General features: G+C 40.1%; 1 protein-coding gene across 3 annotated transcripts in view; it reads left to right on the forward strand.

The window, feature by feature from the left end:
* The window catches only part of ANKUB1 (ankyrin repeat and ubiquitin domain containing 1), a 31,572-nt gene extending 10,650 nt beyond the window's left edge, over window positions 1-20,922 (forward strand). Inside the window, exons 2-6 of one of the 3 annotated variants that reach the window (XM_017856545.1) lie at window positions 167-271; window positions 1,896-2,030; window positions 11,623-11,737; window positions 14,199-15,137; window positions 20,748-20,896. In XM_017856545.1, coding sequence (XP_017712034.1) covers window positions 2,018-2,030; window positions 11,623-11,737; window positions 14,199-15,137; window positions 20,748-20,877 — 1,197 coding nt within the window. In that variant the 5' untranslated portion in view covers window positions 167-271; window positions 1,896-2,017 and the 3' untranslated portion in view covers window positions 20,878-20,896. Of the gene's footprint in view, window positions 1-166; window positions 272-1,895; window positions 2,113-11,622; window positions 11,738-14,198; window positions 15,138-20,747 lie in introns of all 3 variants that reach the window. The other 2 variants (XM_017856543.1, XM_017856544.1) reach the window with 2 other exon arrangements.
* Window positions 20,923-24,633: the final 3,711 nt, after the last annotated feature.

The raw sequence follows: 24,633 nt of genomic DNA on the forward strand, positions 1-24,633 counted from the left end.
ATTTTGTTTGCATGTTATTCTATTTGCATTTATTTTGTTATTTGTTTGCATTTAATTTGTTATTTGCATTTAATTCTAAATATGAATAAGGAATTTTTAAAGAAATAAAAAAGAGCTATTATATAAAATATAATTTTTCTCTCTTTCCCACAATCTTTTTATTCAGTTTTCATAGGAATTTCTGCCTGCCCATAAATATTATCTACATTAGCTTGAACAGATACTTGCTTTATGGAACCATAGGAAAGCACAGCATGGCAAAAGTGAAAGGGTAAATCCTGTGTCCTTTAAATTTGTATTTCATGGGTTTATGAGAAACTATCACGAAAACTTGTTCTAAGCACTTTAGGCTTAGTGGGCAGCTCAGCTTGCTGATCTGGCTTTATGAGCAGCCACAGAGGGACCGAACCTGTTCCTAATCACTTCAGTCACTGAAATGGGCCCTAGATCAAAGTATTGTAGCCTTAAATTTCATCAGTAACACCACTCCTCAAAGGCTTTTTCAAAAAGGTCTGCATGTTCACCATATTACTGCTATGTGTTATGTGGGAGGGGAGAATGCATTTAATGTATTATAAGTCTGCAGGAGGCAGGGGCCCCTGGAGGAACCAGGGAGGGATTCTGATGGAAAAAATAGAGGAAGGAAACAAAGGAGGGGCAAGACAGCATTGACAGGTTGGAGCCCCCTGAAGAACCTGGAGGCCAGATACCAGGTTCTGAGAGAGTCCTGTAGTCGTGGGCATTCCGTGATAGCGCCATGCACTGACATCTGCCAACCCAACAGCAGGCCGTTGCAGAAAAATATAATTGTCCTGAATCTGCTAAAGAGGAAGTAAAGTCAGTTTCATTTTTCATGAGAAAAGTGGAAATGATAATAATCTTTTCCTCCCCAGCTGCTTCCCGTTTTTCCTATTTGCTGTATTTTGAGTTTTGGTTTGATTTATCTAAACCTGTTGTTAACAGAAGGATTCATATTTTCCTCAAACTTTCCATCTTAACATCTTAACTCTACTTCAGATATCTCAGTTCTACTTGCTTTCCTACTTAGATTACAAAATGAAAGAAACAAAAGAAAATTTTCTGAACCTATATTTAGTATTTCCCTTTGTAAATAGTAAAAGTAGGCCAGGTGCAATGGCTCACACCTATAATGCCAACACTATGGGAGGCCAAGGTGGGAAGATCGCTTGAGCCCAGGAGTTTGAGACCAGGCTGGGCAACATAGTGACACACACACACAAGAGAGAGAGAGAGAGAGAGAGAGAGAGAGAGAGAGAGAGAGGAGAGAGAGAAAGAAAGAAAAGAAAAGAGAAGAGAAGAAAGAAAGAAAAGAAAAGAGAAGAAAGAAAGAAAGAAAGAAAAGGTAAATAATAAAAGTAAATATATGTTGCTTTTAAAACAGTCAAACCATATAGACAATGAAAAGCACAAAATGATAAGCAAACACTCCCTCCCCACTCTCAACTCAGTTCCACTTGCCAGGAATAACCTCTCAGGAAAAAAATAAAAATAATAATTGACTGAAGATTTCAAATCCACAGTATTCCAAATTAAAGTGCTGCATAACAGAGGAATGTTTTCTAAACTAACACCTCCATAAGCACAGGATGGATATAAATTATCAACACTCTTATGTAATCTGGGTCTGTAGAGTAAAAAGTCAAGGATCTCAAAGTCTTGCCAAGTCTTCTTCACTTCACTCAAACAGGGGGACCTGTTAATATCTCAGGACATAAGAGCTAGACTCAGACCAGAAGGCAGAGAACTTAAGTGACTATTGCTTTCACATTAACACCTATGTCGTGGAGCTAGAGGTGCTCAAAGCTACCCCCTGAAATGCCTGGCCCTCATCCCAACCTCCAGACAATAAGTTCCCTCTTTTTCTCTCCCTTTAGGAAGAAGACAAGCCTACTCTATACGTGTTCAATGCTGTAACTCAAGACACAATGCCAATAATGGAGAGCACTTCCCTTCTTGATAAAACAGTGTCTGATCTGAGAACACTGGTAACTCTGAGATGTGGCCTCCCTGTGAGTGTCTACTGTCTCCGAACCCCAAGGGGCCTGGAGATGTATGATTGCAACACCCTCAAGGACTACCAGACTGATATTGGTACTGCCCAGTATATTTGATATCAGCTACCATCTGGCACTAGGGTCCTTTGATACCAGATTTTGCAGCTTTTCAAGAGAAAATGGAAATCTAGGATTTTTATATACAATCTGTTAACTTTATTTACATATTCACTTTAAAACAGTTAATACATTAGCATGGTTTAAATATCAGAAGTGAAAAAGGATGTGTAGTGGTAAGTTTCCCTCCCTCTCCTGGTCCTACAAGCACTTAGTTCCTTCCTCATGGGCAACCATTATTGTTTTGAAGATTTACAATCAAAACCATTTCCAAATTAAATCTGAACAAATGGAGGCATTATTTCTAAATGGAAACCTCTGTAAGTTCAGTGTGGATATGAATTATCAACATTTCATTCTTGGGTCTGGGTCTACAGACTAAGAAATAAGGAGGGTCTCATAGCCCTGTCATGTCTTGTTCTCAAAGCAGATTCATTAATAGCCTCAAGGTGGAAGAGCAAAACTCAGACCACTTCATCTTTTTCTCTTTCAAAATACACTTCGGGCATGTGTAAATGCAAGTTCAAGTACATATTCTTTTTCCCTTTTTTAATGCAAGGCAGCATATGATACATGCTATTCTGAACCCTGCTTTGGGCATTTTCATCTTAAAATGTCACTGGTTATATTAAAATAATCTTTTTAACAATGTGACGCCAATGCTATACTGGCTGAAAGTATGCCTTAGTGGAATAGCATTTATCCCTGATACAAATTACAACCTCTCTCTAAATACTATACCTTGGCTGGGCATAGTGACTAGTGATTCATACCTGTAATGCTAGCACTTTTGGAGGCCAAGGGAGGGAGGAATCACTTGAGCTCAGTACTTCAAGACCAGCCTAGGGAACATAGTGAGATGCTTATCTGTACAAAAAAAAAAAAAACATAGCCGATGTGTTGGTGCACACCTGTAGTCTCAGCTGCTTGGGAGGCTGAGGTAGGAGGATCACTTGGACGAGGAGGTTAAGGCTGCAGTGGGCTGTGATCACACCATTGCACTCCGGCCTGGGTGATAGCGAGGCCCTGTTTCAGGAAAAAAGAAAAACATCTGTACTTCCAGGTCATGTCTACTATAGCCAAACATCAATAAGACAAAGGAAAAAGCTGTCAGATTTGTTTTAAGAATACTAAAAAATGATTGGACAGTACAGAGATGATTAACATGGCCCCTACCTGATGATGACACACAAGTTCATGAAGCATTTCACATTTTTAAAAAATGGTTGGAACCTTATAGAAATTATTACTTGAAGTAAATGAATCCTTGCTGACAATCAGCACATCCTTAGTTGACATTGTGTTATAACACTGCAGTGAAATTTGGGTTCTCCCAACATATACATAGGGCTTTGTAGGTATCCTTAGCTAAGCAGTTTTGCTTTATATAACTGCTAAATTTGCATTTATTGATACTTCTCCTGACTGTTATATTTGCTTAGCATTATTCTTTCCTGTTATTTTAAATTAAGGCTCTCAAAACTTTAACATAATTTTTTTCCCTGTTTTTGATCAGGGAAGTGAAGTTCTACAATTTCTCCTCAGAGTACTTTGCTATAATGCACATACCTGCTCTGCATGCTTGCTGGAAGCTGAACCCTGCCTAGAACATGATGGGGGCTTGCATAAGGAAGGGCACACAGTGGCATTTGTCCCCAAGCAACTGATAATCTAGTTATTTAATGAAGTACCAAAGGATGAAACAAAACTAGAATAAACTCTGGATGACTATTCTTCAGGCCTATAATGCTCAGATTATAATGTGATGTTTTAAGCTGGAAGATAATTTGAATTGACCCAACCCCAACTTTTACAGACTTGAAAAAAAGTAAATCATCTGAATGATTAAATTACTTGCTCAGTGTGTGTCAAGGACAACATACCTACTCCTTAAAATGACCCTCTGGGAATAGGAACTTTAGGAAATGAAGGTGTTCAGATATAAGGTTAAGGGTCTAAGCATGACCTGAGTAGGCTGCTTTGGTCATCATGAGAACACAGGGCATCAGAGGACCTCAAGGGGAAGGGCTCTTTGGCCTGCTTCATATGCTTCATACCTTTACCTAAAGCATAACTAGTATTCCTTAAGTAGCCAGCTCACCTTTTTTAAAACTAGAAGGCAAAAAGAGTCCTTGATCAGCTTCTTGTATAGGATCTCTCTTTCCAGTCAATGAATCATCTCTGTTGCTATCAGGAGTTGAACCTTGGCCCCTTTTCCAGAGGCAGTGGAAAATCAGAAGGGTTTGGAGAAGCAGTCATGTTCAGGTTGAAAATCAAAGATTTAAGTAGCTCAATTAATCACTGCTCATAAAAACATTTACAAAGCTGCCTCTGCACTCTGGGTGTTTTTACAATAAAGTGATAGAAATGAGACATGTATACACACTCAGTTAAAATCCAGTAAGTCAGCTCAATGCAGGCTGAAGGCATGTAGGGAAGGCATTCTGGAGAAAGTGGGGCTGGAACACACAAAGATGTGGGAACTATGGATCATCTGAGAGGAGGAAGGGAAGACATTCCAGGGACGGACAGAAAGCAGGAGACTGTTCTGGAGAGTGGAGGAGCCTTCCTGAGAGCACTAGCAAACACAGCTGAGGGCAGAAGGAGGAGGATCTTAAGGTGAGGGAACACAGCTCACACTTGCTGTGGCTGCAGCCAGAGCCCTGCACCTTCTGGAACAGGAGTGTTTTTTGTTTTGTTGTTGTTGTTGTTTGTTTTTGACTCGCAGTCATGCTCTTGTTGCCAGGCTGAAGTGCAGTGGCACGACTTCAGCTCACTGCAACCTCCACCTCCCGGGTTCAAGCGATTCCCCTGCTTCCGCCTCCTGAGTAGCTGGGACTACAGGCATGTACCACCACTCCCAGCTAATTTTTTGTATTTTAGTAGAGACGAGGTTTCACCATGTTGGCCGGGATGGTCTCCATCTCCTGACCTTGTGATCCGCCTGCCTTGGACTCCCAAAGTGCTGGGATTACAGGCATAAGCCATTGCACCAGCCTAGAACAGGAGTGTTCTAGGAGAGGTTTGATCTGGTAGCAAGCAATATGAAATATAGAAAGGAGTGAGGAAAGCCTGCAGGCAGGGTGATATAATAACTGGTATGTTCAATAATCCCAGTATTAATTAATTCCATTAGCAGTGGAAGAGACAAATCTGAGAAACATAGAAGGCAGAACAGGACAGAACATCATGCTAGATCACTTTTTTTTTGAGACAGGGTCTCACTCCATCACCCAGGCTGGAGTGCAGTGGCACAACCTCAGCTCACTGCAACCGCTGCCTCCTGGATTTCAGCGATTCTCTCACCTCAGCCTCCTGAGTAGCTGGGACTACAGGCGTATCCCACTATGCCTGGCTAATTTGTGTGTGTGTGTGTATTTTTAATACAGACAGGGTTTCACTATGTTGGCCAGGCTGGTCTCAAACTCCTGACCTCAAGTGATCCACCCACCTTGGCCTCCCAAAGTGCTAGGATTACAGGAGTGAGCTAACATGCCTGGACCTAGATCACATTTAAGTAGAGGAAAGAATCAAAGTTCTCACACTAGGACAGTGGTGGGGAAATTGAGGAAAGGAGCTATGTTCTGGGTTTTAAGCTTTAGATATGAGGAAACTCAGAGAGTACTTTTTAAAAAAATGTTACTCAGCTGGCCAGTTAGTGGCAAAGCTGTAAGTACAACTGAAGTCTTCTAATTTCCCTTCACTGCAAACATGGAGTTAGTGCTTGACTGATGGTTTGGGTTAGCAGATACTAATCCTGCCCATTTAGGTGGAGGCTCAGCCCTGTGAGGGGTGCATTCCCCAGAGAGTAAATATAGAGGGGAGCGTCTTAAGGGCCAATGGGCGGCACTCAGGACATGCTGAGGTCAGGGCAAGCACACAGAAGAGTCAGAAAACGAGACATGGAAAGCTGTCAGAGTCAGGAGGAGAACTGGAACTTTGTATGCAACAGATCATGAGACTGTTTTCAAGATGCTGGTAAAGGTCCAAAGCAATTCTGAGATTAAAAAAGAAAAAAAAAAAAAGCTTTGGATTTGCTTTAAACATCTTTGGTGGGCTCAGAGAGAGCAGCTTTAATAAAGGAGATGGAGAAAGAAAGATTTCAGGGATTAAGAAGAAGATAAGTAATGATGGGATAAGGGAATTCTGGTGGTAGAACATCTAATGACTAACTTATCATAAATCTATCATGATAAATATATCTTAATATGTGTGATTTTGTGACTTGAAGCTTAGTGGCACATCACATAGGTCCAATACATACATATACATGCAGACATACACACGCACACACACACCTAGTCTTACATCAACCTATATGGTATCAGGTGTTCATTTTAGCCCGGCTTCTAGCTCTGAAATCTCTGCCCTGGCTTTTGCTTTCCCCTTGCTGATCTACATGCTCATCTGCTTGTTATTCTGTTTTTACTTCACATATATTCATAAACTGTCATTCACTCTTTCTGAAACAAGGAGTACCTAAACAAATGAGTGAATGAATTAATGCCTTTTCTTTACAGATGATACCAATTGGTACTCTTCACCATAAACACCTCGTAGAATGTATTCATGGCTGCCTGCGCACATGGCACCTGAGAAACCATTCCAGGAGCAGGGTTGTGTCAGCTCAGATCCTGAAATCTGAGCTGGCTCCAGGGTCTTTTTACCAACCTTTAGGCTCATGGAGACCTATGGTGCCATTTTAATTCCTTTTATTGATGAGAAAACTGAAGTTCAGAGAAGTTAAGTGATCTGATCAAGGTCACACTGCTAACAAATGATAATCATACACCCAGGATCGGGTTCTTTCTAACAATTTATACTGCCAAACCAGTATGCCTTTATTGATGACCTTTAAGTTCTAATCAATGTTTTATTTTATTTCTTCCATGAGAGGAAGCTCAAACCAGAGAAACAATTTCCAAATTCAGGAAGAAAAAGTCCAAATCAGATAGGCATACACTGACTCCTGGGGTATGAATGAAGAATCCAGAAACTTGGGAGTCAGGGGCCACATGTGGAGAGGTTGAGGATGATTGCCTAAATAGGCACTGTTGCTGCCATCTGCTGTCCTGTGTGACCTGGGCATAGTAGATAAGTTTGCAAGCACAGAATGGACAGATTCAGGTTTTGTAAAGTTAACACAGTTTTGTGGGTCCTCTTTTAAAAAATCCAAAACTATGACAAGAACATTAGAAGGCTCTATAGAAGACAGCAAGGGGCCCTAAAGCTTATTAGTTTTCCTCTCTCTTCAGTAATAGGTTTTAGTTGTATTTTCTGGAGCAATATAGCATTTTTCAAGTAAATTTCTATTTCCCAACAGAATTCCTAAGCTTATGAAGGAATTTAATATCTGACAAAGAGGGCATTACAAAGCAACAGGGGTGAAAGGATAATCTAATAAACAGTGCTGGCTGACTTGCTTAGAAATTCTCTGGATATTTAAAAGTTGAGCATTATCAGGACTGTTTCAATGCAAGGAACTGAATTTATGGTTATAACACCTGTAATATTTGCTACTAGACAGGGAATTAAAATGAAACAAAATACAGGGCCTGATGGAGGTGCCCCATCAATGTTAAGGAGATTTAAATCGTACAGTCTCCTCTGTAGTTTTCAGAATCAGGTCTCATTTAGCAGTAGGCAGGAGGGCTAGAGAGAGCTGAGACTCTGAGGGTAGGCAACAATCCGGAGAACAGGTAAGCCAGGAAATTCCCATCTATAGACACCTAGCAGTGGAAGGTTAGCCTCAAATAAGTCCTTCTGGTGGAAGTCCTGGAAAAGGCAAGTCAGTCTGCAGCTGTCAGTTGGTAAGGCCAAGGAAGGCAGAGGGTGACCCTCAGGGAGATCCAGCAGGGACCTGGTGAGTGAACCATAGCACCAAGGTAGTGAATGAATGAATGAATGAATGACACAAGAGGCAGGAAACTAGATAAGGTGATGTTGACATCAGAGGCTCTGATAACATGTGATAGAAATCTAACCCCAGAGATTAGGTTTAGAGTAAGAAATTCAGAAATGGAACCTTAGTCTTAAAACCCAAAAGGTGGGGTAGAATATTGGGATTCACGACATAGGGCACAAAGTGGGGACTTGCTCAGGAGGAACAGAAGTGACAAGAATATCTGACCAGGATGAACAGGAACACTGACTTCCTATCAACCCTCTGAGTTACTGGCCTACATCTTTTATTTTAGTTTTGTAGAGATGGGGGTCTCACTGTGTTGCTCAGGCTGGTAAACTCCTGGCCTCAAGCAATCCTCCCACCCAAAGTGCTGGGAATACAGGTGTGAGCCACTGCACTGGCCCCTGGTCAAAATCTTAATAAATTCCCTCCTACAGGAATTGTTCTATGGACCTGGGGCTGGCTGGTCCTTCAAATGGAGACTGTGTAGCCTCAGCTGTGGAGGACTAAGGAGGCTGGGGTACGGGGCCAGGCTAAAGCTTTCTACTGCTCATTTGGGAGTGATTTTCACAATAAACTAAAAACATAGATCATTTCAGCAGGAGATAAAACAAATGCACTTGGAGCGGTGTTTAAAGTCCTTCGTTTCCAGTCCATGAGAATTAAACATTTTATGAGAAGGTTTAAGTACAGCAAGAAGCTTTAGAGAAAATTAATCTATTGTAGGAAGTATGGTCCATATTTTGGAAAATGTTTATCAAGGTATTCCTACAGAATAGCTGCAGGACCACTACTTTATGTCTACAGAATAATTCCAGAATTCTCCAGCAAGGAGAGTAAACTCTCCTAGCTGAGGCCCAAGTGATGAGGATCGAGGCAGATGAGGGGGATAAGGGTAGTTTAACGCAGGTCAGGCCTATAAGTAAACAAGTATGTAAATAGGAATCAATTCACAAAGAATAGCAAGTCCAAGGTCAAGAAATCCAAACCAGAGTAAGGAGTAACAGAGGAAGAGCCCCATTTCAAGATTGCAGGTTATAACATAGAATGTCCAGTAAGGGAGGGACTGGCAGGGAGATATCCTTTGTTGTGTGTGTGCAGAGAGGAAGCAAGAAGGAAAAGAGAGGGGAAGCAGAAAGGAAATAATCAGAAAGGCAACTGAAAGGGGGAAACTCTCTAGGCATTAGAAAGAATCCTAAAGACAAATTCCAGGGAATTCTGGAAATTCCCTGCTGGCTGAGAAGCCTCAGGCAAGTCACCTATCTCTGAACCTCAGCTTCCAAGTCTATAAAAGGGGGCTGCTGAGTGGGTTGGTCTTTTAAGATCTTCAAGATCTATCTTCACCACTCTGTGATTCTAAGATTACTGGTGTTCTGAAATCTCAGCCAACAAAGATAAGCACAGTTCAGAAACCACCAAGGCCAGAAACAGCCTGGTGTGCACAGGGAAGTGCAGGCCAGCCTGCCCGGTTAGGAGGGCAGAGCATGGCCAGAAGAAGTTTGGGAGTCCAGCAGAACTTCATTCAACAAATACTTACTGAGCATCCACCATAAGCCAGGCATCACTGTGGAAAGCAGGCACTGTGGAAAGCAGGCACAGTGGCAGTGTCCCTACCCTCCTGAAGCTTGGATCTCAGTGGAGGAGGCAAACACCATCAAGCAAACAGAAAATTTTCTCATTTTAAGCAGAGATTAAGAGCTACGAAGTAAAAGAAGGCGGGAAAATGGAATAAATGGTGCAGTAAACTGATGGGAGGCTATTTAGATAGCTGGTCAGGAAAGAAGACAACATTGAGCGGAGGCCTGAATAAAGAAGCGGAGGCTGCGGGGAGCATCTCAAACTAGATTTAGGTGAAAGATTATCTAGGTCTGAAATAGGGCAGCGCTGGTTGAGATGGAGGCAAGGAGTTGAGATGTTCTTCAATATTGATCAGGTAAACTTGTCAGGCCTAAGCAACCGTTCAGATGTAGGACATGAAAAAAATGGGAAGGATGTTGGGTGCAGTGGCTCACACCTGTAATCCCAGCACTGTGGGAGGCCAAGGCAGATGGATCATTTGAGGTTAAGAGTTCAAGACAAGCCTGACCAACATGGTGAAACTCCTTGGCTACTAAACATACAAAAAAATTAGCTGGGCATGGTGGCCTGTAATCCTAGCTACTTGAGAGGCTGAGGCAGGAGAATCACTTGGGCTACAAAGCAAGACTCCGTCTCAAAAAAAAAAAAAAAAAAAAAGGAAGGATGAAGAAAAACTCTCTAATATATGGCTTAGGTAGCAAAATAGATGTACCACTCACTGAGAAAAAAAAAAATGTAGGAGAAAAAGCAGGTTTAGGAGAAAAAAGATAATGAGTGGTATTCTGGAATGATGGGGTTGTAGTGCAAATCCTCCATTGGTAATATCGCCAGCAGAGGGAGTCTGGAGCTAGAGCAGAGGCTGGGCTGGAGATTGGGACTTGGGAATGAGTGGCACTTGGCTGGTCAATGAAGCCATCTTCGCCACTAAGATTGACAATTAATCAGACATCAAGTATTTAGGGAGCACCTACCAGGTGCCAGGCTATATGGCAAGTCCTGAAGGAATTTTCTTCTTAATGGGAGCATGAAAAAAAAAAAATCTCCAAGCAAATAAAATGATTCCAAGTACTGATGACAGAGGCAATAAAGAAGTTAAAGTCATGAGATACAAAGTAATGAAGGTGAGGAGGTAGTGATGGCAGATCTTGCTTTAGCTATGGTTGAAGTGAAAGATGAATAAAAAGGACATAGTCCTGTGAAAATCTAGATGAAGATCCTTTCAAGCAAAAAATTGTAAGTCATTAGGTCCTGAGATGGGAGTAGACTTGGTGTGAGGACAGGTGAAAAGTCAAGGTGGCCATAATAAATGAATGAGGCAGAGAGAGCTAGGTTGGACCACATAGGGAGAAGGCTGGGTTTAATCCCCAGGGAAACGTGTGTAAATTGAGAAGAGCAGAAGGCTGAGGAAAGATCCCTGGAAAACACCAGCCTGAAGGATAAAGGGAATGTGTTATCACAGGAAGGGTAGACTTCGGAGGAGCCAGTGATAAGTTCTCCAGCAGCAGTGAATTACTTTTATGTTTGTAACAGAGAACAGCTCATGTTTCATAAAGGATAGAACAAGCAAATTAGCTGGTGAGCATCATTCAACTCCCTCACAGCCTGGAGCCTTCATAAGCTAAAGGCTCCAGAAGACCATTTGTCCTGCCACAGATTCCTTAGTTTCCTCTTCCAATATAACAACTTTGGTTTACTTGCTAATGTATACAGCAGCATTGAATCAATCTCCACAAGGCTGTTTTAAGATAGCTGCAAAAAAATATTTCAGCGCTATATGCAATCATTGAGCAGATGAGAAAATGGTAATGCACAGATACTAAACAGCTTTTCCAAGTCCCAATAATGGCCTACGCTAAAAATAGCATCCCTGTCTCCTTGTTTCAAGGTCATTTTTCATTTTGCATCTAGCTTATGCCTCTGTTTGGGGAAAGCTATCATTAGAAGTTTTATGGATTCCCAAACCACACTGCTGGACTGGAACCATAAACCATCTCTCTTGATCCACAGGCACAACACTTCGCCTGGATGTCTGGGATGGATGGAAGGAATTTCTGATGGGTTGTCTCCTTGGACAAAAACTTAAAGTCCAACGCTACTTATCAAAAGAAGGACCAGTACTCAAGTATGAGAAATTCATGTTAAATTAACTTAGCAAGTGCTGTAATTTTTTACTAAACTTCCATCAGACCTTAAGCCTGCAGTTCACTCACTCTACAGCTGGGGTGCTGCTCTATGCCAGTTCCACTTAGCATGTCTCAACCAAATATTACTATTACATATTTGCTGGAACAAAACAGCAGGGATGCCATCAGGACTGACAGTCTTGCGATTCAGATAGACTTTCCTCAGGAAATACTAACTATAGTTAACCTTTGAACAATGCAGGGGTTAGGGATGCCAACTCCCCACACAGTTGAAAATTCCCATATAACTTTCGACTTCCCCAAAACTTCGCTACTAATAGCCTACCATTGACCAGAAGTCTTACTGATAACATAGTCAATTAACACATGTTGTGTATATGTATTATATACCATATTCTTACAATAAAGTAAGCTACAGAAAAGAAAATATTAAGCAAATCATAAGGAAAAGAAAATATATTTCCTAGTCATTAAGTGGATGTGGATTATTATAAAGGTCTTCAATCTTCAGGTTGAATAAGGCTGAAGGGGAGAAAGAGGAGAAGGGTTTGTCTTGCTGTCTCAGGTGTGGCAGAGGTGGAAGAAAATCCCCAAACTGAACCTCCACAGTTCAAACTCTTGTTGTTCAAAGGTCAACTGTGATTAAATCGGTGACTTCGATTTGGTTTAGATATGAGACTTTCAGCAATATTTTTCAAGGCTCTCAGAACACATACAGACAGTCCACAACTTACGATGGTTCAACTTAGATTGTTCAACTTACAATGGTGTGAAAGTGGTGTTAATTCAGTAGAAACTAAACTTCCAGTGCCCATATAACCATTCTTTTTCATTTTCAGTACAGCATTAAATAAATTACAGGTAATAGTCAACAGTTTATTATAAAATAGGCTTTGTGTTAGATGATTTTGCCCAACTGTATGCTAATTAAGGTGGGGTAGACTAAGATTTGATGTTCAGTAGATTAGATGTATTAAATGCATTTTAGACTTATGATACTTTCAACATATGATGGTTTTTATCAGGACATAACCCTATCATAAGTCAAAGGGCATCTATATCTTGCCACTTTCACATTCAATTATTCTTTAAGAAAACACTTGTTAATTGACTGAAAACATTGACCACATCTTCCTAAGCTCACATGTAATTTTTCAAACTGCATTTATTACCAGCATTTGTACTTTTGCCATACATAAAGTGTAACGGGTATAGCTGGGGCAAGAGGAGGGTTGGTTCAGAGAGGCAGGTGGTCATTTTAATGTGTTAATACAGCCATCAGATTCTCACATACATAAATTGCACTAATCTGTAGGTTTAATTTAATAGTATTTTAGAATAGTGCCCCCTCGTGGGTGATTTAATCATGTTTTGCAGAAGCCAACACATCAGGAGATCTAAGGGCTCTGTGAAGTGATGGATTAGAAGAGCAGCTTTTACAATTTTATAAAATATTCTAATATTTTACACTGATTTCTATTATGGGATAGTCATATTTTTTCCATGTTCTGCATCCAAAGAAATAGCTGTGCTGCTTTATTACTTTTAATAGTGCATATTTATTTAATACTTTATGGCAGACACTGTGTTATATTTATTACCTCATTCTATGCTTATAACACTTTGATGTGGTGGAAAATTTTTAATCTTATTTTACAGATGAGGAAACTAAGATCAGAAAACCTGCCCCATGTTGGCTGGGCGCAGTGGCTCACACCTGTAATCCCATTACTTTGGGAGGCCAGGCAGGCAGATCACTTGAGGTCAGGAGTTCGACACCAGCCTGGCCAACATAGCGAAACCCCTGTTTCTACAAAAAATACAAAAATTAGCCAGGCGTGGTGGCTCGCACCTGCAATTCTGACTACTGAGGAGGCTGAGGCAGAAGAATCGCTTCAACTTGGGAGGTGGAGGTTGCATTGAGCCAAGATTGCACCACTGTACTCCAGCCTGAACAACAGAGCAAGACTCTGTCTGGTGGGGAATGGAGGAAAAAAACTTGCCCCATGTCATACCAATAGCAAGGGCAGAACTGGGTATTGAATCGTAACAATTTAACTCTAGTGTTCATGTGCTTGACCATCTACACTTGACTTCATCTTTAAATAAAATCTAAGAGCTCAGAGAATGTAAGTGGTCAGACTTAAAAGCTCCTTGTATTTCCCTATGCTTGATATTTTTCCTGAGGATTTAATGTTTATAAAAAAGACGACCACTTCAAGGAAACTATTTACATGTGCATAATAGGATAATGTGCATAAGCAGGATCTGTGCAGTTTAACCTGTATATCACCATATGCCTTTTCCAAAAACATTTTAAGGTAAAAGTTAAGAAGAAATAAACATTCAGCTAGAATATTTCATGAGCATTTAGTGTAACTACACTTGTTTGTTTGCTGATTTTCTAAACACCCCTCCCCACTTGTTTCACTCATTTAGGTATCAGAAAAGGGTAGCCCTGTACATTGCTGCTTTTTGTGGATACATTGAACTCACTGAATGGGCCCTGAAGCAGGGTGCGCGGCCCCACGAGGCAGTCGGTGTTCACCCCTATAGAGCATGGTGCCATGAAGCCCTTCATGCAGATGTCTCTAAATGCCCCATTCATGTAGCCGCAGAAGCAGGCCAACTGTTGATTCTGAAGGCCTTTGTCAACTGCAGCGTGCTGTGCCTGGAATGCAAAAATGCAGCAGGACAAACTCCCCTGACCATTGTGTTCAAACACAAGCATAAAGACTGTGTATTATATTTGCTCAGTAAAATGTGGTCCACAGTTTCTTTTCCGAAAATTTCAGTCCCAATGAGGATTTACATTAAAATAAAACAATGGATCCTCAGAGCTCAGAGTCACAGTCTTCATAAAAGCCAGTTTTGTGGAGCAAGGGTCTTTGGGGCAAAAGTTGGAGACACTGTGATGGTGGATGGTTTTACCAAACCAAAAATGACCTCCAAGAGCTGGCATAAGGCTGGGAACAGTGACTCACAAAGCATCTTGCTCAAGCTACCATCTCTCAGCAAACAAACTGCAAGTAGCAAACCTGTGAGTCCTTTGGCAATTTCACAGCTGGACACAAAAGAACAAGCCCTCAAATTTCATCCACTGGTGAATGCAAGTACATTCTCTGAATTACAAAAACATCAACAACAAAATCAGAAAAAAATTACTGCCACAGCTAGGAAAAAAGAAAAGCTCATAAAAAACACGTATCTTCCCCAAGTCCCCCTCCCTCCAGTTTCAAGAGTGGGATATTCACATCCATCATTTTTCTATGCAACACCCAGTGCTGACTTTTTACTGAAGTCCTCCTTCTCATCTTTCTCAGAGCACAGTGGGAAGACTCCAAGGGAGAATGCAATCTACTGCTTAGCTGTGGCAAGGTAACGTTCTCCCCTTAAACATACAAAGGGCAAACCTTTTATAAGGCAGGTCCAGGATAAGGAATGGTCCATAATGCCCTACTATGCCACTCAAAGTAATACAAGTTGTTCCAATGCATCAATACCCAGCTTCAAGGACCTCATCTTAGCCTCATGACTAGGACAAAATGAACTAATATTATTGGCCAATCCAATCTGTGCAGTACTTTACTCCTCAAACTTTCAGGAGGGAAAGAAACACAGTAGAAAGTGTTGTATCAATTCTCAAGGTCCCTTACTGCTGCTGCTGCTGCTGCTGCTTTTGTTTTTCCTTTTTGTTTGAGACAAGGTCTCGCTCTGTTGCTGGAGTGCAGTGGTGCTATCACAGCTCACTGCATGCTTGAATTCCTAGGCTCAAGCAATTCTCCCACCTCAGCCTTCCAAGTAGCTGGGACTACAGGCACATGCCACTATATCTGGTTGATTTTTTTTTCCTGTGGAGACGGGGACTCACCATGTTGCCCAGGTTGGTCTCAAACTCCTGGGCTCAAGCGATCCTCCCACCTTGGCCTCCCAAAGCGCTGGGATTACAGGCATGAACCATTGTGCCTAGCCTGCTAATGCTTCTTCTTTTTCCTCCTCTTCAACTTCTTTCTCTTCCTCTTCTTCTTCTAAAGCTAATAAAAAATTAATTGTAATTAGAGGGGAACGAGAGAAAACTGAAATATGGGAGGGAGACATCAAAAGTGTCATAGAAAACTAGATGGTAACAAAAATGGGAGGAAAGAAAGGAACACATTAATGACAAATTGAATGATTAAAGACTTGAACTGACTTACTAGGCAAGATGCACAGGGGGGGGTGAGATCTGTATTGGACAGGGTGCTAGAATTGACATTAATATTTACAGTGAGTTAAAAGGTAATCCGTAGCACATCTAAAGAGATAAGAAAGTGTATCAGAATTAGACGTTTCAGGTACACAACTCCCTGAGTAGAGTTTAGATCCCATCCATTACTTATGAGGTATTATTTGATGCAAATATTACAGTTAGAAATATAGATTTATGAGTGACTTTTCCCCTTACTCAACATAATGAGAAGGAAAGAAAAAACAAGGCTAGAAGGCTAGATTGTTTTACTTGCTTTTCTGTACTGGTCTTTAACTCAGCTCAACTTTATTTCAATTAAGTTGTTGCCACCTTGTGGTGAGAGTAATTTGGGCTGTAAAATGCAAAATTCAATATCCAACAGAGGGAGGTTGACAATAGAAGAAGACACTTAATAGCTTAGTAGCCTCAATCTTTGTAATTTGTGAGATATCTCTGACTAGAATGACTAGAATGTATCACCAAAAATTCTAGAAATATACTAGAAAAATTATTAATTGAAAAAACTGCATAGTCCATCTTAAAATAAGGCTATAAACAAGAAAGGAAATATTGATTTGTTTTATCAACAGATACATGCTAAAAATGAGTTTATCAATACGTGTTTACTATAGCCCAGTGCTGTGCCCAGCAAAATGGAAATGTGCATGAAAAAGCACATGTTTTAAGCTTTGTGTGTGGAGGGGTGCCGTTTCTATGAGAAAAGCTGATGGTGTCTGTTGTGTAGAGTGCTTTCTTGGGGAGGAATTGAGTTATGAAATATATAGTAAAATCCATAAGGACCACTAATCTCACATATATGGCTTGTTGAATTTTTATGTTTTCATATATCCATTTAAGCACTACTCAGATCAGATGCAAACTACTTCCAGCGCCCCCAAAAATTTCCTTCATGCCCCTTGCCAGTCATGATCCTTCCCAGATGTAACTATTATTCTCATCTCTATCACCAAATATTACTTTAGCCTGTTCTTGAACTTCATATAAGGGGCACATATGGCATATACCTTTTATATTTTGCTTTTTTTGTTCAACACATTGCCTGTAAGATTCATCAATATTTTTGCATGTATTGATTGTTCTTATTTCTATGTAGTATTCCATTTGTATGCAGTATTCCATATCCTAATTTATTTATCTATTTTCCTATTATAGGCATTTAAATTGTTTCTAATTTAGGGCTACTTTGAATAAAAATGCACAATTATTCTTGCATATGAGGTTTGGTGGATATTTGCATTCACTTCTCTTGACTCTATACCAAGGAACAGAATTGCTGGGTCATAGGATAAATTTATGTTTAGCTTTAGTAAACATTTCTAAACACTTTTTAAAAGAGACTACCAGTGTGCCTTTTTTTTTTTGTAGCTACATTGCATAAGGATTGGAGTTATTAAGGAGTGGCAATTTCAAGGTCAAGAAAGAAATTGCTAGAGAAAACATTTTGTTAAAGAAAGGGTTATTCTGTGAAGGAAAGAGAGAGAGGAAAGAAGGAAAGAGAGAGAGAAAGAGAGAAAGAAAGAAAAGAAAGAAAGAAAGAAAGAAAGGAAAGGAAGGAGGAAGGAAGGACAGGGAAGGAAGGAAGGAAGGAAGGAAGGAAGAGAGGAAGGAAGGAAGGAAAGGGAAGGGAAAGGGAGGAAGGGGAAGGAAGGAAGTGAGAAGAAGGAGGAAGGAGGAAAGAGGGAAGGAAGAAAGAGGAAGGAAGGGAGGAAGGGAAGGAAGCGGAGGGAGGCGAGGAGGAGAGGGAGGGAGGGAAGGGAGGGAAGGAGGGAGGAAAAAGAAAGGAAGAAAAGGAGGAAGGGATTAGTGCAGAAGGGAGACCCACAGGGAGAGTGGTGGTCAGTCTGACTGCACACTTACTCTGGCAATGTTACCCCTAGCAAACCCTCTTTCCATTTCTCATTTCCCAATATTTTTCTCTTTCCTGTATTCACACCTTCCACTTCCCATCCGTTTCTGCCCCCTTTCCACTGAATCTCTCCCAGGATCTGTTCCACCTTCCTCTGTTGGTGGGCTGTGGAAAGGAAGGAGAGATCTATAATCTCATGCCACTGCAGTCTTCTTGATCGAGTTCAAGTTCCTCATAGAAGTCACAAAAGCACTTACATCTGCCTGAAGTAGACAGTCAAGGCAGGCAGTCAGGTGGTCTGAGCACTCCTCTAAATGACCAGAGCAGCTCTTGTACCACAAAGACACAAACATGAGGAATGGATGGACACTATCTTGATGGCTACATGCACCATCACCAAGCTAGTGTCATAGCCAAGAAATGGGGAAGAACCTAACGTTCACGATGCTGACCCAGGGATCAGGTGGGTAAAGTGACCATCAGATGTTCCTGTTTTACAGAAAGGGGAGTCTCCCGAACCAGACAAGTCATCTGGCATCATGTGAAAGTACTTACTAGACCCCATGTCATTCAGGAATTCCTACCTTTAGATTCATAAAACTAAACTTCTCGGGGTTGACCCCAAGATGGCATTGATGCAGTTAGCACAGATCAAGCGCTAATGTGGGTTTGGGTTGGTGAGTGAATGTGACTGGTGTAGACAGTCACTGAGGCCAGAAGGTCACATAGTCTCATTCCTCAGCCTAGAAGTCAGCGTAGGCTTTACACAGGTCAAAGAATACCTGTAAGGTGTGTTTAGAAAAATAGCCTTCCTTATTGCTTATTGTCCAATTTCAGAGAGGTTTATGTGACCTGGGAGTCCAGTTAAGTAAAGATTCAAATGTAGGGGATTGGTCCAGAAAGCTAAGAGTTTGAGTGGACTGAGAATAGATGATAATCTCAAATGCTATGAGCTTTGATGGGCTCTTGTACTCTGGATACAAGTACAGCTCTTTGTTTTTATTCTTTATTTTAAAAGGCATGTGTTATATGTTTTAATCACCTTTTGTATCTCCAGCACATAGAATAGTGCTTGCCATAGAGTAAGTGCTCAATATGCATCTTTTTCTTAAGTTAAACAATTTTTGAATCAATGCAGAAAAGTCAGGTTTCAAATGCCAGGGAGAGAATCAGGATAGGCCTGAGCCTAGGAAGAGCAAGGATATGCATCAGAACAGGAGAGGACTTCAAATTAACTCTGGTGGGATATGGGGAAAGGCTGAAAGTGCCTGAGTGATTTCCTTAAGACTTAATACCTATTTTTATGGGCAACATGGATGGGTTAACCCAGTTTAGAGGGCACAGAAAGACACAACCATTGAGGTAAAACAAGAAGTTAATCTAGAACAAAGAAGTTGAATCAGGCAGACATGGACCTGGTTTAAATGTTGGAAACACTATGGTATTTTATACAGGGTTACTCCTAATAGATTGAGTGAAAGACTTTTAAAAATACCAGACTTTGCCAGACAACATGGGCAGAGGTGAGGTAAAGGATCCAGGCAGAGCTAGTAACATGGTCAAAGGCACTGTTTTGTGAAAGAGCAAGCAAGAAATTTAGTTTTCAGGAAAGTAGGATTTGCAAAAGGCATTGTAGGCAATAAGGAAAAACTATCTGGAGATACGACTGGCAAAGTAGACTGCTTCTACACTAAGAAGCATCTGTGTGACCAAGTGAAGAGTTTGCTTCTTCTTTCCCCTTCCATAGGGTAGGAGGTAGGTGGGAAGCTCACGGAAGTTCTTTCTCGTGAAGTAAGTCACATAATCAGTTTTTGTTTGTTTTTGAAGACAAATCTGATAGAGATGTATGGAAGACTCATTGGAAAGATGTGGAAAGACTATAGTAAAGTTAGGAAACTGCAATAAGAGAAATAAGAGAAAATAAAGACCTGGACTAGAACAACAGTAGTTAGGGAAAAGAGAAAAGGCCAAATACAAGAGATATTTCTGGGGAATAATCTACAAAATTTGGTCACTGACTGGGTGTGGAAATAGAGAAAGAAGGAATTTAGTTTTGTTTCTAGCTTTGGAGAGAGTGAGGATAGCAAAATCGAAGTGTTAGAACAAGGAAACAGAAGTGGGACAAGTTTAGGAAGAAGATAAAAGATATGTTAAATTAGAAGTGTCTATGGGATAAATATTTTTATTTGGTAATTGGAGATATGCAACTTTCAAGAAAGGTCAAGCTTTAGGAGTCATGGATAAAAGAATTGAAATAGTGAGTAAATGAGGACTCCTAGGAAAAGGGTGTAGAAAGAGAGAACCAAGGATAGAATCTTGGAGGACCCCAACATTTAAGGGGATGTAAAACACCTCTGTATTAAATCACATTTGCATCCTACCAGGTAAGAGTAATCGTATTCAAATTTGCAAGTCTTTATTAGTATATAGCCAGAGAATAACCATCATAAAACATTAAGTTCCTTTGCATTTTAGTTAAAGGCTATCAAAATACCTAATATCTTTTCAGTTAAAAAATCCTCATGTGTGTTTGTAGGGGTAGAAAGTGGAGAAAGGAGAAGAGGTCAGGGAATATGTGATATATAGGAATATCTAGAGAGGAGAGAGAAAAAGTTTCAACTCAGAGAATTTTACATGATACTGAGTGGTTTTCTGTTTCTGTTTCTAGCTGTGGATTCTAAGTTTTTAGCATTGCCTTGGGAAAATATAATTTCCACTGCATCACAGGGAACTTGTTTTAGAAAGATTACTGTTTCTATTTCACATCTACCTATGTGACCAGACAAACTAGCCCTAGCTACAAAATCAACCTGAAGATTTCCATCCTTTTTCAGCTATGTATGCAGATAAGATCAGACCTTCTTCTCATAAATGATATCTTGTTTTCTTGCAGTGCCTTTAAAGAGAAACGATGGCTTCAGCAGTTACAAATAGCAAGAGTCCTGGCCAAAAAGAGCATTTCTAACTTGACCACCCGAGGAGGTCTGACAGCATATGAAAACTCTCTAGAAATTGTGCTTTGAAAAATCATGACAACCTCAGTTTGGACAAAGACCTGATTAAACAGAATGTCCAGTTCTAATGTTAACATTTATAATAACAGTTCTAATGTTGTCATCTCTAGTAACAGTTATAATGCTACATAACTTTTAATAGGATATTTAACACCATGTTTTCTTGGACTTCATCATGCTAACTGAAAATTTAGTGCTATTGTTGTATAAAGAATATGAGGAAGAATTCAGAAGAAACTGAGAATAGTAGTAATCCACAAAGTAGGGAAGCTGAGACAATGGAAAACAAGGAAGTGAGAATTTTACATTTTCTTTTTTTGTTTTCTTTTTTTTCTTTTTTTAAGTGTTTTGGTTTTTTAAGCCATATTAATGTAGAACATATTTTTAAATAAATAAAATTTTTAAATTCTATATAAGGAAAGTTCTTAAGAAAGTTAACAAATACCATCCAGGTCTAATGCTGATCTCAGACATCTTTTGAATTCTGCTAAAACATTTCTTCCAATTAATTTTTTAAAATTGAGTTAAAATTTACATGCAGTGAATTGCATGAATCTTAACTTTAAGATTCAATGGGTTTGAAAAATATCCCAGTCAAAACAGAACATTTTTGCTACCCCAGGAAGTTCCTTCAAGCTCCTAAGTCAATCCCAACTTCTTTAGGTAACTGCTATTTTGATTTCTATCTCCATAGATGAGATTTTCAAATCATCGGTGTCATGTAGTTGTTCACTTTTGTGTCTGGGTTATTTTGCTCAACTTAATGTTTTAAGATTCATTTACATTACTGCATGTATCAGTAGCACATTCCTTTTTTTTTTCTTTTTCTTTTTCTTTTTTTTTTTGAGACAGAGTTTTACTCTGTTGTCCAGGCTGGAGTGCAGTGGCACGATCTCGGCTCACCGTAACCTCCGCCTCCCAGATTTAAGCAATTCTCTGGCCTCAGCCTACTGAGTAGCTGGGATTACAAGTGTGTGTCGCCATGCCCAGCTAATTTTCATATTTTTAGTACAGACGGAGTACAGACGGAGTTTCACCATGTTGGCCAGGCTGGTCTCGAACTCCTAACCTCAACTGATCCACCTCCCTTGCCTCCCAACATGCTGGCATTACAGGCATGAGCCACCACGCCCAGCCATACATTCCTTTTTATTACTAAATAGTGTTCGATTATATGGATGCACCATAATGCATGGTGTATGGACTGTATAGATGTTTGGGTTGCCTCCAGTTTTGACATATTATGAAAAAAGCACTATGAACATTATTGTAAAAAGTATTTTTCTGGACATATGCTTTCATTTCTTTTGGGTAAGTATCTAGGAGTAGAATTGTTGGATAACAGGGTGAATGTACATTTAACATTATGAGAAACTACCTAAGAGTTCTCCAAAGTGGTTTTATGATTTTTAACACTTTGACTAGCAATGTACGAGAGTTCTGGTGGCTTCATACACTTGGTGTCATCAGTGATTTTTACCTTTAGTCATTCTAGGGGGGTTGAAATGGCCTATCATTGTGGTTTAATTTGCATTTTTCCTGATGACTATGATGCTGGATGCCTTTTCATGTGCTTATTGGCCATTTGTGTATTTTTTGTGAAGCAGCAATGCAAATTTCTGTCTATTTAAAAAATTGGGTTAGCTTTTAATTATTGGTTTATTGGAGTATTTGTATTTATGACAGAAGTTCTTCATCATATATATATAGATAGATAGATACAGATATATAGTGCATATTTTTCCCAGTTTGTGGGATCACCTTTTCATTTTATTAATAACGTTTTTTGATAAACAAAATGTTTTAACTTTGATGAAGTAGAAGTTATCATTTTTTTCTTTTATGATTCATGCTTTTTATTTCCACTATAAGAACTCCACCTGGCCTGATGCAGTGACTTACGCCTGCAATCTCAGCAGCAATTTGGAAGGCTGAGGTGAGTGGATCACTTGAGGTCAGGAGTTTAATACCAGCCCGGCCAACATGATGAAAACCTGTCTCTACTAAAAATACAAAAATTAGCCAGGAATGGTGGTGCATGTCTGTAATCCCAGCTTCTCAGGAGGCTGAGGCAGGAGAACCGCTTGAACCTGGGAGGCAGAGGTTGCCGTGACCCAAGATAGTGCCCCTACACTCCAGCATGGGTGACAGAGTGAGACTCCATCTCAAAAAAAAGAACTCTGCCTACTCAAAACTAATGAAGATTTTCTCTTATATTTTCTTCTAGAAGTTCAATAATTTTAGGCTTTATGTTAGGTTTATAATCTATCTCAAATTATTTGCGTGAGTGATATGTGGTAAGGGTCGGGATTAATTTTTGAAAAGACTTTCCTTTGCCCCACTGAATTACCTTAGCATCTCTGTTGAAAATCAATTGGCAATACAGATACAGATCTATTTCCAGACTTTCTATTTTGTTCCATTGATCTATTTACTTGTCGTTATACTAATACTACACTGTCTTAATTACTACGTCTTAATTAGTCTTGAAATCAGGTAATATGTATCCTCCAACTTTGTTATTGTTTTTCAAGTTTGTTTTGGCTATTTTTAGTCATTTGCATTTCCATATAAATTTTAAAATAAACTTGCCATTCTCTATTTTAAAAGCCTGTTGAGTTAGCGCAAGACTTGAGCTAATTCTCATACGTGGACACTCTTGTCCTTCGGTACATGGATGATTTCCTTTTTGCCGCCTGTTCAGAAACTTTGTGCCATCAAGCCACCCAAGTGCTCTTAAACTTCCTCACTACCTGTGGCTACAAGGTTTCCAAACCAAAGGCTCAGTTCTGCTCAGAGCAGATTAAATACTTAGGGCTAAAATTATCCAAAGGCACCAGGGCCCTCAGTGAGGAACGTATCCAGCCTATACTGGCTTATCTTCATCCCAAAACCCTAAAGCAACTAAAAGGGTTCCTTGGCATAACAGGTTTCCACCAAATACGGATTCCCAGGTACGGTAAAATAGCCAGACCATTATACACACTAATTAAGGTAACTCAGAAAGCCAATACCCATCTAGTAAGATGGACACCTGAAGCAGAAGCGGCTTTCCAGGCCCTAAAGAAGGCCCTAACCCAAGCCCCAGTGTTACGCTTGCCAATGGGACAAGACTTTTCTTTATATGTCACAGAAAAAAACAGGAATAGCTCTAGGAGTCCTTACACAGGTCCAAGGGATGAGCTTGCAACCCGTGGCATACCTGAGTAAGGAAATTGATACAGTAGCAAACAGTTGGCCTCATTGTTTACGGATAGTGGCGGCAGTAGCAGTCTTAGTATCTGAAGCAGTTAAAATAATACAGGGAAGATATCTTACTGTGTGGACATCTCATGATGTGAGCAGCATACTCACTGCTAAAGGAGACTTGTGGCTGTCAGACAACAGTTTGCTTAAATATCAGGCTCTATTACTTGAAGGGCCAGTGCTGTAACTGCACACTTGTGCAACTCTTAACCCAGCCACATTTCTTACAAACAATGAAGAAAAGATAGAACTGATTAGAGACTTAAATGTTAGACCTAATACCATAAAAACCCTAGAAGAAAATCTAGGTAGTACCATTCAGGAAATAGGCATGGGCAAGGACTTCATGTCTAAAACACCAAAAGCAACGGCAGCGAAAGCCAAAATTGACAAATGGGATATGATTAAACTAAAGAGCTTCTGCACAGCAAAAGAAACTACCATCAGAGTGAACAGGCAACCTACAGAATGGGAGAAAATTTTTGCAATCTACTCATCTGACAAAGGGCTAATATCCAG

Source organism: Rhinopithecus bieti, unplaced genomic scaffold (genome assembly GCF_001698545.2).
Source record: "Rhinopithecus bieti isolate Rb0 unplaced genomic scaffold, ASM169854v2 scaffold_42565, whole genome shotgun sequence".
Taxonomy (NCBI): domain Eukaryota; kingdom Metazoa; phylum Chordata; class Mammalia; order Primates; family Cercopithecidae; genus Rhinopithecus; species Rhinopithecus bieti.